Source organism: Macaca mulatta, chromosome 11 (genome assembly GCF_049350105.2).
Source record: "Macaca mulatta isolate MMU2019108-1 chromosome 11, T2T-MMU8v2.0, whole genome shotgun sequence".
Lineage (NCBI taxonomy): Eukaryota > Metazoa > Chordata > Mammalia > Primates > Cercopithecidae > Macaca > Macaca mulatta.
Window position 1 is genome coordinate 46884179 of NC_133416.1, and position 15227 is coordinate 46899405.

The following is a 15227-nucleotide window of genomic DNA, read 5'->3' on the forward strand; positions in this document are numbered from 1 at the left end:
AGCCTCCTTAGCCCAGAGAAGACTCCTAATATGTTACTGCTTTTCAAATTTCATATAATTCTTTTTGTGAGGCAATAATTGCATCTTTTTTGCAGGGTTCACTGATTGGAGTAAACAGTGAAGGTCAGGGGATGTGAACAATCTCAGGGTGTCTCCCAACTCCACCTCACCTCCTCAGATCCCACCCACACCATTTCCTTCTCACCCTGAGAGTCAGGAGGCACTTGGTAATGTTGAGTGCTTCTTGCTTGCTCTCTTGGTCTGACGATGGAGTCTAGGCACTACTGAAATAAACCTGGAAAGATACATTCAAATGAGATTGTAAAGGAAGTTTAATAATAAGTTAAGGAACATGTTTCTGAAGAGGAGAGGGACATGATCCTGTCTGTGTGTTGCAATGATAATTTTGGAGGGTATGGGGAAAGGATGGAGAGGGAAGTTACTAGAAACAAGAATGGCTGACACTGTTCTCAGGCAGAGAGAATAAGCACCAGAGACCTTGCCCAGGCAATGGCAGCAACAACCGAGAAGAGAAAAGAGATGGGAAATACAGGCTCAAGGTGCAAGCAACTGAACTATTTTGCCAACTGATTTTGAAGTTCATTGTCTTTTTCCCATTTTTTATAGCTGTTTGAATGCTTTCCTTTTAGAAAAGGACATTCTTAAGGACATTTGATTGTTAGGTTCTAAGCTCTTTAAGAGCAAGGACAATGCCTAATTTCTTTTTTTTCCCCTAATATTTACATCCCAACTGCATGGCACAGATGTTGTGGCATGAGATGCAGTCTGCAGAGCAGAACAGGGAGAAACTGGAGTGGTAGCAGCTGGGGCCCAGATCCCGCCTCCTTCGCTTCCTAGCTGTTTGCCCTTGCCAGCACTCCATTTCCTCAGTACAACGTGGATTATAATGTCTGTTTTAGGACTGTTTTAAGAATGAGAGAGAAAAGAGAAAGGGAGAATGTATTTCTATAGATGTGCATGTAACATTTATAGAAATGGGCATTCAGGAAAAAGAAATTGTTACTAGTATTTTCACACTAGTTGCCCCTCCCCTTTAGGAAAGAACATTTACCGGGCTTGGTTTTCTCTCAAAAATTATCTTGAAGGTTTATTTTATTCTAAGAGATGTGCAGTGGGAGTCATTTTCAAGGAAGTACCTTGAAAAATCCAGGGGAAAAATTGTATTGAAAAATGTGAGACACTTACACAGCAATTGATTATAGTTCTAGCTCAATAAACCTAATAATTTTCTCCTCACTATATCCTGCCAAGGACACACCTCCTTATTGAAGGCTCAATGTTTCAAGAAATAATAGGTGTTAATAAGTGAGTTAATTGAAATGTGCATCTAAAGCAAGGTATTCAATAAGATACTGATTAAAAATACTGCTCAGTACCAGAGGGTTTAGAGGGACCTAGGCAGAGCAGTAACAAGAGGAGAAAATTAATGGCATTTGACCACTCTAGTTCCCCAATACAAATCCAACTCAAGATATGAGGGAAAAAATGAGGTTTCTTTGATTTTTGAGAAACTCTGAGAAGATCTCTGCTGACATTTGAGAATAGGCAAGTTTCTTCAGAGAGTGCATGACATGGTAATGTGGTTTGGTTCTGTGTCTCCACCCAAATTTCATGTCGAGTTGTAATCCCCAGGTGTCAAGGGAGGGACCTGGTGAGAGGTGATCAGATCACGGAGGCGGCTCCCTCATGGGGTTCTCATGATAGCGAGTGAGTTCTCACGAGCTCTGACGGTTTAAAACTGTGTGGCTTTCTTTACTGTCTTTCTCCTGCCGCCATGTGAGACGTGCCCTTCTTCCCCTTCACCTTCCACTACGATTCTAAATTTCCTGAGACCTTCCCAGCCATGCAGAATTGTGAGTCAATTAAACCTCTTACTTTATAAATTACCCAGTCTTGAGTAGTTATCGCAGTGTGAAAATAGATTAATACACAGGGCCACTGATATTCTGATTCTAGAGACTATCCATGGAATTGTCTTCTTATCCCAACACTAAAGAATGGCTCCTGTGCCTTCCCCTCTGAGGTGGAAAAAAAAATCGGTTTTCTTCACGACCTTCTTGTAACCTCCTACAAAGATCAGGTAACCTTTAAAGGGCATAGTAATTTGCTGTATCTTGAAGAAAAAATGTCTCCAGATCATGGTTTTATTTACAAAGCAGACTGTCACCTATACTGAATGATGGATTTCAAGTTAAGTTGGAAGTGAGCTACCCTGAGCAGCAACCATGAATTACATTCATTTTCAAATGTCTACCTTGTGGGTTTTTTTTTTTTTCATTCCATTTAATTGTATTAAATACAGAGCAGTAAAATATAGTGTGAACCTCACAGTGAGTGGGGAAAAAAGAGAGATTTGACAAAGTCACAGTTCTTTCTGCATGAATCTTTTTTATGAGACATGGATTTAAGTACATCTTAGCAAGAAAACAAAAATATAGCTTTGAAGTATTACCTATCTACTTACTAAGACAATCTGGATTTTCAATATAAATCAAGGAAAATGACTTAAAAGCCTACAAGTAATCTGAAAAATGTTTTCTTCTCCAGTGAGTATGCTGAGTGGCAAATCTCTGTGCTGTTCTTTATCCTCATGTAACAACAGAACAGTTAATGACATTTTAATGTAAAATCCAAGAATGATTCCGATTCTACATAAGATTTTAAAAGTTCTCTGGGGTTTAGAAAATTGATAACAACCTTTATTTAAAGCCATATTTAATGAAATAATGTTTCTTTTAAGTCAGCATGCCTAAGAAAATAAGTTTTACTAAAAACTGAACAGAGTTGCATATTGTTTTAATAGTCCTTCAGCTTACAGCTTAACACAAGAATTGAGAATTAAAGCAGCTTTTTATCTGACCTTTTGTTTTAATCTGTTTACCAGCCTAATACTTTGACAATTTTTGAAATTTTACAACAATCTCTAGAATATTGGATATAGAAATGTTTTCTTTGCCAATATTCAGAAAATGGCAGGTCATCTTACCAAGAACAATTTATCAATATCTATTTAAAGTTCACCTAGTAAATGACATACATGCATTGTTTTGGGTCAGGTAACACTGTACTATTACCAAATGAAAAAAATAAAAGCAAACTACCAAATATATTAGGGAGAATGACTACTTTCCTCTAAGTGCAGCAGATGTCAATTGCAGTGAGTATTTGACTGCATTGTCATTATGCTGAAACTGGATTTCTAAAGAAACGCACAGAAGAATTTCTATCAAAATACAATAAATATTTACCCCCTCTGACCTCTCTGCAGAATATGATTTGCTGAAAGGGTCACAGTCAATATCAATTCACAGAAAAAGAAAATGACTTACGAGAAGGTAAGACTTCATGACCAAATTGCAAAATTACTAGACGAAAAAAAAGAGGAAGATGTAGCTGTCCCTTCCTATACATGACAGACATGACCCCCAAAGAACTGGAAGTAAATCAAATCATGTTTTAAAATGAACTCACAGGAAGCTCTTGAATAAGTTCTCTTTCCTACAATACTCTTGCTTTCCAGGCTAGAGATCAACTCTTTGTCAAAGGCAAAGCCGATGTTCACCCAGATTCCTGAGCTCATTAGTTGATAAAATTAAATAATGGAAATCTTGCTGGCTTGCATGTTTTCACATAGATTATATATCACACAGGTAACCTGAATACCCTATTACAGTGACTAGCACCTAGTGGGCCTGCATCTAATTCCAATCTGAAACATTACCTAGTGCCCATGAGTTGCTACTTCTCCTATATGACTAAATGTTGAGATTTTACAGACCAAAGGTAGGGCCAATATCCTGGCTGGCATTCTTCTATTTAATAAGTCCATTTTGAAAGTACATGATCTAGATGATCTAGGTAATATTAACTGTAAAACAATTTTTAAGGCCAGGTGTGGTGGCTCATGCCTGTAATCCTAGCACTTTGGGAGGCCAAGGCAGGCAGATCACTTGAGGTCAGGAGTTCGAGGCCAGCCTGGCCAACACGGTGAAACCCCGTCTCTACTGGACATACAAAAAAGTAGCTGGCCATGGTGGTGCATGCCTGTAGTCCCAGCTACTGGGGAGGAGGCAGGGGACTCACTTGAACCCGGGAGGCAGAGGTTGCAAAGAGCCAAAATTGTGCCACTGCACTCTAGCCTGGATGACAGTACAAGACTCTGTCTCAAAAAAAAAAAAAAAAAAAAAAAAAAAAAAAAAAAAAAAAAGCCCATGACCATTTTTAAGCTCCTTGGATTGAACTCATGCTATAAACAGATTTATAAAAGGCTGCTCTTTGCTGCCCTAAGGCATGCAGTCAGTGTCTCCCTTGCCTTCCTTCCTTTACTCAATCTGTCATTGCACTGATGCTGTCCTAATAACCTCATTCTCCCTAAACATACTGCTTTTTTATTTCCCTAGCTTTTTGCAGTAGTTCTAACACCACCATCTGTATGTTTCTCTAGAGAAAGCTTTTGTTGTTCATGCTTTCGTCGTTCATGCTTTCCTTCCAATGATCCGTGGCCTTAGCACCACAATGATCCTGCCTTAGTACCACCACTTCAGAGTGGAGAGGAGGACGACAGAGATGGTGCCTTATCTAAGACCTCCCAGAAGCTGTGCCTGAAGGGTTCCTGCAGCGGGGCCAGGGAGCCCCTTCTGACACGGCATGGCAGCAACAGCCTTTGCTTTCCTTTCACCTCCTCCCAGGGTACACTTGTTTGCTGGTACAGGATAAGAAACTAAAGAAGTCAAATAAGCGCTATCAAACAAGGTTATATAAAGCACATGAAAACACACTTCTTATTTCTGGATTGTTCCCTAAGACTGCCTTCAGAAGAATTGTGTCTTCTGTTGGTTCGTTTTACTTCCTTTGTCATGGGAGACAATTTTTAACTTTCAGGAGCTAACGCTCCTAACAAAGACTCTTTGCCTTCTATATGCCCAGCAATTTAAGAGACTACCTCTCATCTCTAGTGACATGGACAGACCCTACTTTTAATACCATCTCTAATGAATTTGCCCAAGAGAGAAACTCCAAACTTTTTCAGTACATGTCTGTCAAACTGAGGGATACATATCCCAGGGATATAAATGACAGAGTGATGGGTTCCATGAAACCAATGAACAAACACTGGAACTATTTAGAAAAAGCATGTTTAGAGTCAAGTAAAACAGTTACATTATAGAACGGAATGCAAACTTTGGTTAATGTCTAGGATAAAGCAGAAAAATTCAAATATATTTGAGCTTACCACAGCTGCCTCCTGTTATAACTAGGCCCCAAAGGGCCTGCCTCTCTTCACTCAACTTCGAAGCTAAGCAGAAAAGTTTGTCAATCATTGCTTAAGTAATTACCTACTGGATTCTGTATCTGTTGATAATACAGGCCATGACTCTATTACACATCTATGCAATATGACATAAACTAGGAAAACAAACCAGACATACCCCAAAACGATGGAAATCATATTAATGTTACTTTGTATTTAAATTTGCTTTCAATTCTGAAAACAGTAATTGTGTCCCTACTAATTTAACACTTAGGCTTGGGAACCTGAGAAAAAAGATGTATAGTTAGTTCTTACTGCAGTATCTTAGAAATCTGGTACATGTACACTTTATAGCCATGATCAAAACTTGCAAAAATCAATCTGGCCCACTTAATAAAACAGAATTTTGCATCTGCTGTTTCCTCTCTCTGGTACAGTCTTCCCTCCAGTTCTCTGTATTGCTGATTCCTTTTCACCCTTCAAGTTCATCTCTTCAGAGAGGCTTCCCTAACCATCCCATGTAAAGTACCCCTTTTCATTCCCTCTATAAGCATTTTATTATTCTGTTCATTTTTTTCAAAGCAATTACCATAATTTGTACTTATCTGGTAGTGAATTGCTCTTTCATTTATTATTTGTGTGCCTCATCCAATGAGAATGGACCAGAATGTTGTCAGTCTTATTTACTGCCACATCCCCACCTCTGATGCATGTCACTCAATAAATACTTTTGAAAGAAATACTGCCGCACAGCATTTAGAAATAAAGAGGGGGCACTTCTCACAGACTTTCAAAACCCTAAAAAAAAAAACAGACCTCGGAGCTATTATAATCTGGCTTTTCTTACAAACCTAAAAAGAAACTGAGGTGCGGCAACTCTCCCGAGATTCATTTAAGATGGCAAGTTTGAGACACAGCCAGTGATATTCTTCCATCTCCCTGTCTCCCACTCCAGTGAGCTCTCCAAACCAAGCTGTTGTTTCTGTTAGTCTTACTTTATTATTCCTAAAGGATGTATAAACAATGCTGAGCACACGTGAAAACCAAATGTTTGCTTCTTTTCCCATACTGCCTTTTTGTTGTTGTTTTGCCAACTACAGTGGAAAAAAACACACATTGTATGTCATGCAAAAGAGTCTGACCTCGATGCCATGAGCAGAAGAGATGAGATTCTACTGCACTCCAACCTTATTCCACGGTATGGCCTGGAAGCCTCAACTTTGCTGTTGACATGGCCAGAGTAACTGCCATATCTACTATATAAAGTGTGGTTTTAAACCAAGAGAAATGCTCTATACACTGACAATCTCACACATCCAAAAAATAAATTAATATAGCCAATATACACTTCAATGAGTATTTGACTGCAGTGTCATTATGCTGAAATTCAGTATCTAGGCCTATTTTCCTCAAAGAGGTCAAGTTTAAATTCAAGTGAACAAGAAAAAAAAAATTCCTATGAAAAGAGAAGGATCACATATGCAAGTGTCATAACAGTCACAAGTCATAAATCCCCTGGGGAACTGCTAGACAAGACATGGTTTACTGATCTGGAATCAGACCTACTTATAGTAAGCTCAATGAGAACAGGTATCTAAGCCATCATATTTAATAAAACATTCCTCCTTATAAGAAACAGGGTGTCTCAAACAACATCTTTCGAAATTCCTGGAATATCGGGATAATTTGTGGTACCTACATCAAGGTTCCCTTCAGGCAGCTGCACTCTACTGCCCACAGTTCCCAGGCTTGATGATGTGGATCAAAATTCTCAGGATCCATGGACAGATTAACAGGCCATTCTCTACCCCTCCAACACAATGGCTTTTCTGCACCACATCTTTTCTGCGCCAGTGCATTTTTATTACTTTGAAGTTAGCCGTTTCTTTATGTGCATTTGTTCCGCTAGCCTACCGTTCTTGAATGAAGCATGATGGAGGGACAAGACTATACCAGTTTGTTAACATTAAGTCCCTGCATTGGTCTCTATTTTCCAATTAAACTGACCCAGAGTCTTGCTCCTGAACATCACAATACCGATATACAATTCACAGTTCTGCAGACCACGTTTTACTGTGGTCAAGTTTCTTAATCATAAAAAATCAGGTCCCCAATCACTGGTGCCATGTAATCTGGCAAATCTGTCTGAATGCATTCATGCCATAGTGCTCTTAACTGTGTACTTTTTAAAAAGAACATAAGATTAGCTTTAAATTAAGCAAGATGATATTACTTCAAATAATAAAAATCCAGAAACGGGTAAGTTAATAATTCTATTAGTTCCAAAGTTTAGAATATTTACTCAAGCATGAGCAAATGTTATTAGGATCCAGTGAATAACATTAGAGTATTTTTAAAAACCTGTGCCAAATGTGAATGTAAAACAAAACTGGGAAATAGGGAATTATTTTATCTATATGCAAGAAAAGGAGCCCTATTTAGCTCCCAAAGACTTCTGATAAAAACTAAAGCAGATGTTGATAATTGCAACCCTATGTACCCCAGATTTCTTTAAAAATTCATTTGGTTATATATTCTGAATATGTATAAAACTCAAATAGGATACACTGTCAACACTGCATGGCTAGAGTAGTCAGACATATTTTTTAGCAGTCAAAATGAAGCTATATCCTTAATGCTTTGTAATAAAATCAATGATATCCATATCCCTAAACAAGAAGGCTTTTAAAATTAAATTGTCTTATCCTTTATATAAATTAATAAAAATACAGGCTGTAAATAGTATTTAACAATTGTTCTCTCACTCTGAAAAGTTTTTCCACTCACACATTATTTGTACATGAGTTTCAAATGTAGGAATTACTACAATTAAAACAAATTCATGGCCAGGTGCAGTGGCTCACGCCTGTAATCCCAGTACTTTGGGAGGCCAAGGTGGGCAGATCACCTGAGGTCAGGAGTTCAAGACCAGCCTGACCAATATGGTGAAACCTCATCTCTACAAAAAGTACTGAACTTAGCTGGGTGTGATGGCCCATGCCTGTAATCCCAACTACTCGGGAGGCTGAGGAAGGAGAATCACTTGAACTCGGGAGGCAGAGGTTGCAGTGAGACAAGATCGTGCCACTGCACTCCAGTCTGGGCTATAGAGTGAGACTTCATCTCAAAAAAAAAAAAAAAAAAAAAATCATATTTCATTTGAGTTACTGAGAAGAGGAATTTAGACAGTAGCATAAAATAAGTTGTCATTTAAATAGACATTTTAAGACAATATTTTTAATGAACACAATGTTGAACTCAGTAAAACATTTTGTGAAAGCAAAATTCTCCTTAACCTTTGCACTAATATGTTATTCTAGAAATGCTGACATTGCTGGACACCTGGCAGATGCTCAAAAAGTGTTAAAAAAATGAACTTCACATAGAATTGGCTCACTGTTAGTTTGTTGAGGCTTTGATCTGAGTAACAAAGTGACAGCATCATGCTATCATGCTACAGGTACATAAAGTTAAATCAAGCCATGTGTGGCTAACACAGAGACCAGCTTCTTCAGAGTGCTCATTCTGTTGTTTCAGAAAGGCAACAATGGTCAGATCCACAAAAAATCATAGGAGAAAGTAGACTGGACAGACCTTCTAACACCTGTGTATGACATGTATCAACAAAGGAGTGGGTGTGCTTGGCATTTTCTCAGGTGTGAAAAATAATTTGACTAATATTAATCTGCCTCTCCCCTTGAGCTAACAATTAACGTAGAGGCAAAAGCAAGCACAAGAGAAAATAAGACCAATTTGGGAAATGTAAAGTGAGCAGGCTAACTCTTATTGTCGAAAAACCGCATTGTGAAATGTCTACCTTTTCCCATCGCTTACACGCTACACATCACTTACCCAAATCAGGCTGTCAAGGTTATAGATCCTGCCTCAGAATTGTTTGGTAAATCTTTATGTGAAATCTTTTTCAATAATAAATTCATCAAAATAAATTAACAAGAGACTTTTCTTTTCTTGGTTTTCTGACATGGTGAATTTCAGAATCGACAATGAATTAAATATTTTAATGAAAATAGGGAAACACAAACTTATTCCTAAACTAGTACATGAGGTACTCATATGCTTTATAAAAATTAGTATGAAAATTAATGCAACACATTGTAAGCAAAGCATTTAATTTTTTACAATGATTATTTTGAAAACAGTTCAAATAGTTCTTAAATTAATATGGAAGGTCAATAATACATATATAATTTTATATATGGATATTTATACATAAATAATATATGGATATACATAAATATCCATATATTAAAAAATATGTTATATATACACACACACAATAATGACAAATAAATAAGACCATTGTATAGTTTTTAAATTCATATAAGTATAAAATCTATATACCTGAGCCGACCTCTTTTTCCTCCTCTTCAATGTTGTTTTTGATGCTATCATATTCCTCATCAATGGTCTGGTTACCACGCATCTGAGATAAAATTCTGCGGGCCTTCTGAGTCTGTCCTTTCTGAATAAGCCATCGAGGGCTCTCAGGCAAAAAGAGAAAGCCAAAAAACTGTATAACTGCCGGAATTGCTGCAAGTCCCAACATGTACCTGCAAGAAAAAAAAATCCACATTTACTGTAAAATTTGCTCTTACCATCATGTGCTCACCACATACTTTTGTGTTGTGTTGATAACAATAATATTTAATGCAAAGTTAGCCAGAATTATTTGTGTGTTTGTGTGTCTGTCTGCCACTAGGAAAAAAGGACATTTTTGTGCTGTATTGAAAATTTTAAAATGATAAAAATCTAATTATTTCTCTATCTTTCCCACAAATTACATTGAAAAAGAATGAGCAAAAGTTACAATAATTACGTATACACATTCTAAACCAAACATATTAAGCAAAACATCATAATCACCATTCCTATGTAAGGTTAACATATGTAATTTTGTATTTTACAATATAAAATGGGGCTATGATAAAACTTTCTGATATCTGCTTAAAAGGCACACTTTTCATTAAAATAAGTGCTCAAACGTGTTTCTTTACAGTTATTTCTGACTTGTGAATCATTAGTTATAATTTTGTTTCTACAATTTTCCTATTTCATTTTGCCATCAAGCATCATGTTCATCATCATCAACTGAGGAATGGGCGCCCACAGGAAAAAAAAAGATGGAGTCAGAAACTAATAATCCTAATAAAAATGATGACAAATATAAAAATCTGCTCATATTGTTGTAAGTTATCTGTTATCTCTTTAAATATCTATTCTTAATGGTTGGCAAAATTCTAAATAGCAAATAACAATATCATTTTAACTCCATCCAAGAAATAACAAAAATAGTAATGAGTTTATCAACATCAAAGACCTCTCCAAATTATAATCACCAGACTGATTTCCTAACATCTCTAAAGCCTCCATCTTTTTGAACCAAAGGGGTTGAATTAGATAAACTTTAAAGCTGTCTTTCAAGTGGAAACTCCATGCATCTAGGATACCGGGATGTTTTCTGTTAATCCAACTTCTCTAGGTATGTTCCAGGGTAGATTCCTAACAATAGAGCTCAGCAGGCCAATTCCACTTCAAAACAAACCACACTGATATGCATAAGTCATGGAAGTCACCTGGCTCAATATATTTTTCAAAGCTATTCTACCTTTTAAGCTGTGCTAAACTAAAAGTATAGTAGTCTTAAAGGTTCCAGAGATAAATTTCACAAAATAAGTCTGCTATTTTCCATGCAATTTCATTTTAATTAAAAAACCAGTAGAAGAAAAAATATGATCATTACATGGGTAGTAAGAATACCTTCTACTACAAACTACAAAAACTAAAACTACACATGGAAACAGAAAAATTAACCAGGATTTGGAAAGTAAATAAACTATTTATGAATGAATGACTAAATGAATCAGTTGGCCTGCAGTGTTAAATCTTATTAGAGGTGTTTTATGCTTTAGGCCATGGATTGTGATAATTACACCAATATTTAGTCACTCCTGCCTCTGCTCATCTACAGAGCGCACAGTTTTTTAGCCTTAATTTATGTCTCTGTATCTTGTATAATAATACATTATTTACCTATCCCAATCAATTGCTTAATATTATTTAACTTTGTATTCAGCATAGCATCTAGTCATCTTGCACACAGTAGGCACTGAGTACATATTTTATGAAATAATACATAAGCACCTGTATATCTAAACTTTCTACATTAACTAACCAGAAAATAACTGTGCTTTGGATTTACATGACAATATCTTAGGAGACAACTCTTCTGGGTCATTTAGCTCTGCAAATTTACTTGCACAGTAATTCCTTCCAACCAAACCATTCATTATTAGAGACATAACTGGACCTTCTCTTCTAGTCCTCGGATGAGAGCTACAGAGATCAGCTCACAAAAATATGTACTGCTGGCCTCTTCTCCTTAAGATATTAACTTGCATAATATAATCTGTTATTTAAATGTGTGTTTTATTGCTGTAAATCAATAAAACTTCCATCTGAGCTGTGTCAAAGAAATGTTTATACTATATTGATAATTATTTAAAAGTGATTCTTTAAGGTAGACCCTAAATATACTGGATTAGGAAATAAATTTTAAAAGTCCTAAGCCTTTATGTTTCATTTATCTACACCTATCTTTCTATTAAGATAGAAAAGTGGCAGATAATGCTTCAAAAAGCACTGAAATGAATGCAGAAACTGAATCATTTTCAGGTCCAAGATGCTCACATAATATTTTGCACTCTACTACTTGCTATTAAATCCCAGGATGCAGTATTTTTACAAGTTTTTTTAAAACAGGAAAAAGAGAAAGGAAGAGAAGAGAAAAGAGAAGACAAAAAGAAAAGGAAAATACAGACATATATCAGCCTATGTTTCTTAAGTGAGCTACAGAAGACAGAATAGGCCTTCCCACCTTTTGAAATCTGTGCAAGAGTCTGGATCTGAAATGTACAATTTTGTTGGCCTATACTAACGTGGGGAAAAGGAATTTGTACCCTGCTGCCAATCTTTAAGAATACTAAAGCTTCTTTCCAGAGATGAGTCAAGAAAAAAACGTTTTATACATTTGTATCCTAATACTTCTAAAAGTAAAATGGAAAGCTTATTTTGTTTTAATTAACTTTCATGATGAAAATATTTTGATATGAATAATTTTCATGGCTTTGAAGAAATGCAGTACACAAGATCAGAGCTTATATGACAGAGGACACAGGAACAGATGTAGGTGTCACTTCAGCTCTGGGCATACAAACCACGAGAACCTGGTCAAGTTACTTACCATTTTATTTATTTATTTATTGAGATGGAGTCTCACTCTGTCTCCCAGCCCGGGGTGTAGTGGCGCAGTCTCGACTCACTGCAACCTCCGCCTCCTGGGTTCAAGCAATTCTCCTACCTCAGCCTCCTGAGTAGCTGGGACTGCAGGTGCATGCCACCACGCCTGGCTAATTTTTGTATTTTTAGTAGAAACGGGGTTTCAAAATATTGGCCAGGCTGGTCTCGAACTCCTGATCTCGTGATCCACCCGCCCAAAGTGCTGGGATTACAGGTATGCGCCACTGCATTCGGCCAAGTTACTTAACGTTTTAACACACAGGTAATAGTGTCTATTTCATAAGACTGCTGGGGGAATTAAGTGAAATCATTGTAACGTGTTTGTTCTGGCTGTATCACCCAACTAAATTTTCAGCAGGTAGAACTAACCAATTTCTCTCTTAAGAAAAACATTCCTCTAACGATGTGCAGACTGGAGAACAGGAAAGATAAATAAGAGGCTGTGTTGCTGTGGTACTTATAAAAATTTCAATATGAAACAAAAAGAGAAGGATCTCTATAAACCAAACTAAGGCAGTAGTAGGACTACCAGTCCTCTAAATCCAAGGAAAGCAGGAATTAGATGAATGACAGAGTATTGTGATATACTGGGGCAGGCAGTCCCCCAGAAAAGCAAGTAGTCTCCTATTGATACAAGAGATCTCATTATTCTAAATTAAGTCAGGTACTCTAAACCTGGTTTCACATTAGAATCACCTAGGAGGCTGGTGAAACCCACCAGTTTCCAGGCCCCACCCTCCCCCAGGGATTTTGATTAATTGATCTGGGCTCTAGGCCCAGGGAGTTCTGTTTTATTAAAAGCTCTCCAGGTGGTGCTAACGTGCAGTTGTGGCTGAGAACCAAGGATCTAAATGTTTTTAAAACCCGGGATAAACACGAACAACAAGCACCCAAGGTCCACACCTTACGGCAAAAGCCATTTATCTTCTGCGGGCAAGTAAGCGCACCAGACGAACACACAGTCGAGCAGACATGCCAAGCTCTCATGAGTTTTAAAAATCTTTAGTATGTTCTTTACCATCATGATCACTCATCTAAGGATTTAAAATTTTCTAAACTTACAGTTACGAAATGAACTATTTTCTGGCACAGCTAGCAGTACCAGCACCTTCCGACCAAAGCAGGCCATTTAAAGGGAGAGGAACGCTTCCAAATGACAACGTTAGGCCAGCTATCAATAAAGAACAATCCCACCAATTTCACCTCAGGTTAAGCCTTCTCAATTCCAGAGACTGAAGCTGTGTGAATCATGGATCCTGCATTCCTGGGGCCAGACCTCCTGCTATGGCTCAGCTGAGCAAGTGTGCTGTCTCTTCCATCAGATGGCTAGGGGCCTCACAACAAACCAAACAGCTCCTTCTCTGAACTGCACATTCGCTCTCATTCCTGTTTTAAAGCAATCCTGCTGCTCTCACCTATGTAACTCAAGACAATAATCCTCTAACATCTGCTTCCTTAAGTCACAGACTTTTGCACTTCGTGATCATTGACCTCCTCTCTGAACTGACAACATGAGTTAGCATGTTATCTACTCTTTAGCAGTCCAGAGGTGTGATGATTATGTTCCAAATATATGAAAATCTAGTTGAATGCACAATCTCAGCATAGACATGTAATTGTTTAGTAACAACAATACTAATAGCAATAGTAATAGCTAATGTGTAGCACCAATTACCGTGTGCCAAGCACTGTTCAGAACAGTTAAGAAACATTAACTCCTATGATTTCACAACAACCCTATGAGGCGAGTGCCATTATTATCCCCACTTTATAGACAAAGAAATGAGGCACAAAGAAGATACATGGTTAGTATGCAACAGAACTACAGTTAAAATCCAGGAAGTCTGGCTCATACAATAAATGTTTACTATAAGTCAAGCTATATTAAATGTTCAGTAATTACTTGATAATTAATTTGGTAGAACAAACAAAAAAAAAGTGCATTAATTTACCTTAGCTTCATGTTTAAAGAATTCAGAGGTTCCCTTTGGAAGTATTATTCCCTCACCTCTGTTAAATGCAGTAAAACATTGCAGAAATAACAAAGCAAAAGCAAAGCTGGCTGGCTGGGAGCTGTCACTCCTAATTGTGCCCAGCACAGGTGCCCAACACAGTACCACCCACTGGGCTGGGTAACTGCAAGCTGGATTTAAATAACACAGAACTGCTAGTAGGAAATGGAATATCCTGTGATTCTCTCAACACCTATCCTTAGTAAATCAGAACTCCGTAAGAGCATTACTGTTAAAATAGCTGACTAGTTAAAATACCTCATGTGTAAAGGGTAAATTTGTACTGCTTATTTTGAACACTGTGCCAAACTAAGGTTTTATTTAATGTTTCTTTAACATACACTAGAAAACTTTTCATGCAGGAAAAAGTTGGATAACAAGAAGGTGGGTAATTTTAAAAAATCATTAGGAGCAAAAATAATCGTTTGCAAGATTTTAAAGGATTTGATCCTTTGAAAATATTTTCTATGATGAATATGATAGATCGCAAGTTGCTTTCTCTTTATTTTTCAATCTCTGCATCCCAAAGGTTTCCCCAAGCCTCACTCCTCCTGAAGAAACTGTACAGGAGTAAACAATTGTGTCCTGCTTTTGTGTTCTGTTTCTTTCCCTTCTCCCCTATGTTC

General features: G+C 37.2%; 1 protein-coding gene across 1 annotated transcript in view; it reads right to left on the reverse strand.

Annotated features, from left to right (window-relative positions):
• SLC2A13 (solute carrier family 2 member 13) overlaps positions 1 to 15227 on the reverse strand; it is a 364441-nt gene that overhangs the window by 267211 nt on the left and 82003 nt on the right. The window contains exon 3 of the mRNA XM_001088026.5: positions 9635 to 9843. Coding sequence (XP_001088026.2) covers positions 9635 to 9843 — 209 coding nt within the window. The remainder of the gene's footprint in view (positions 1 to 9634; positions 9844 to 15227) is intronic.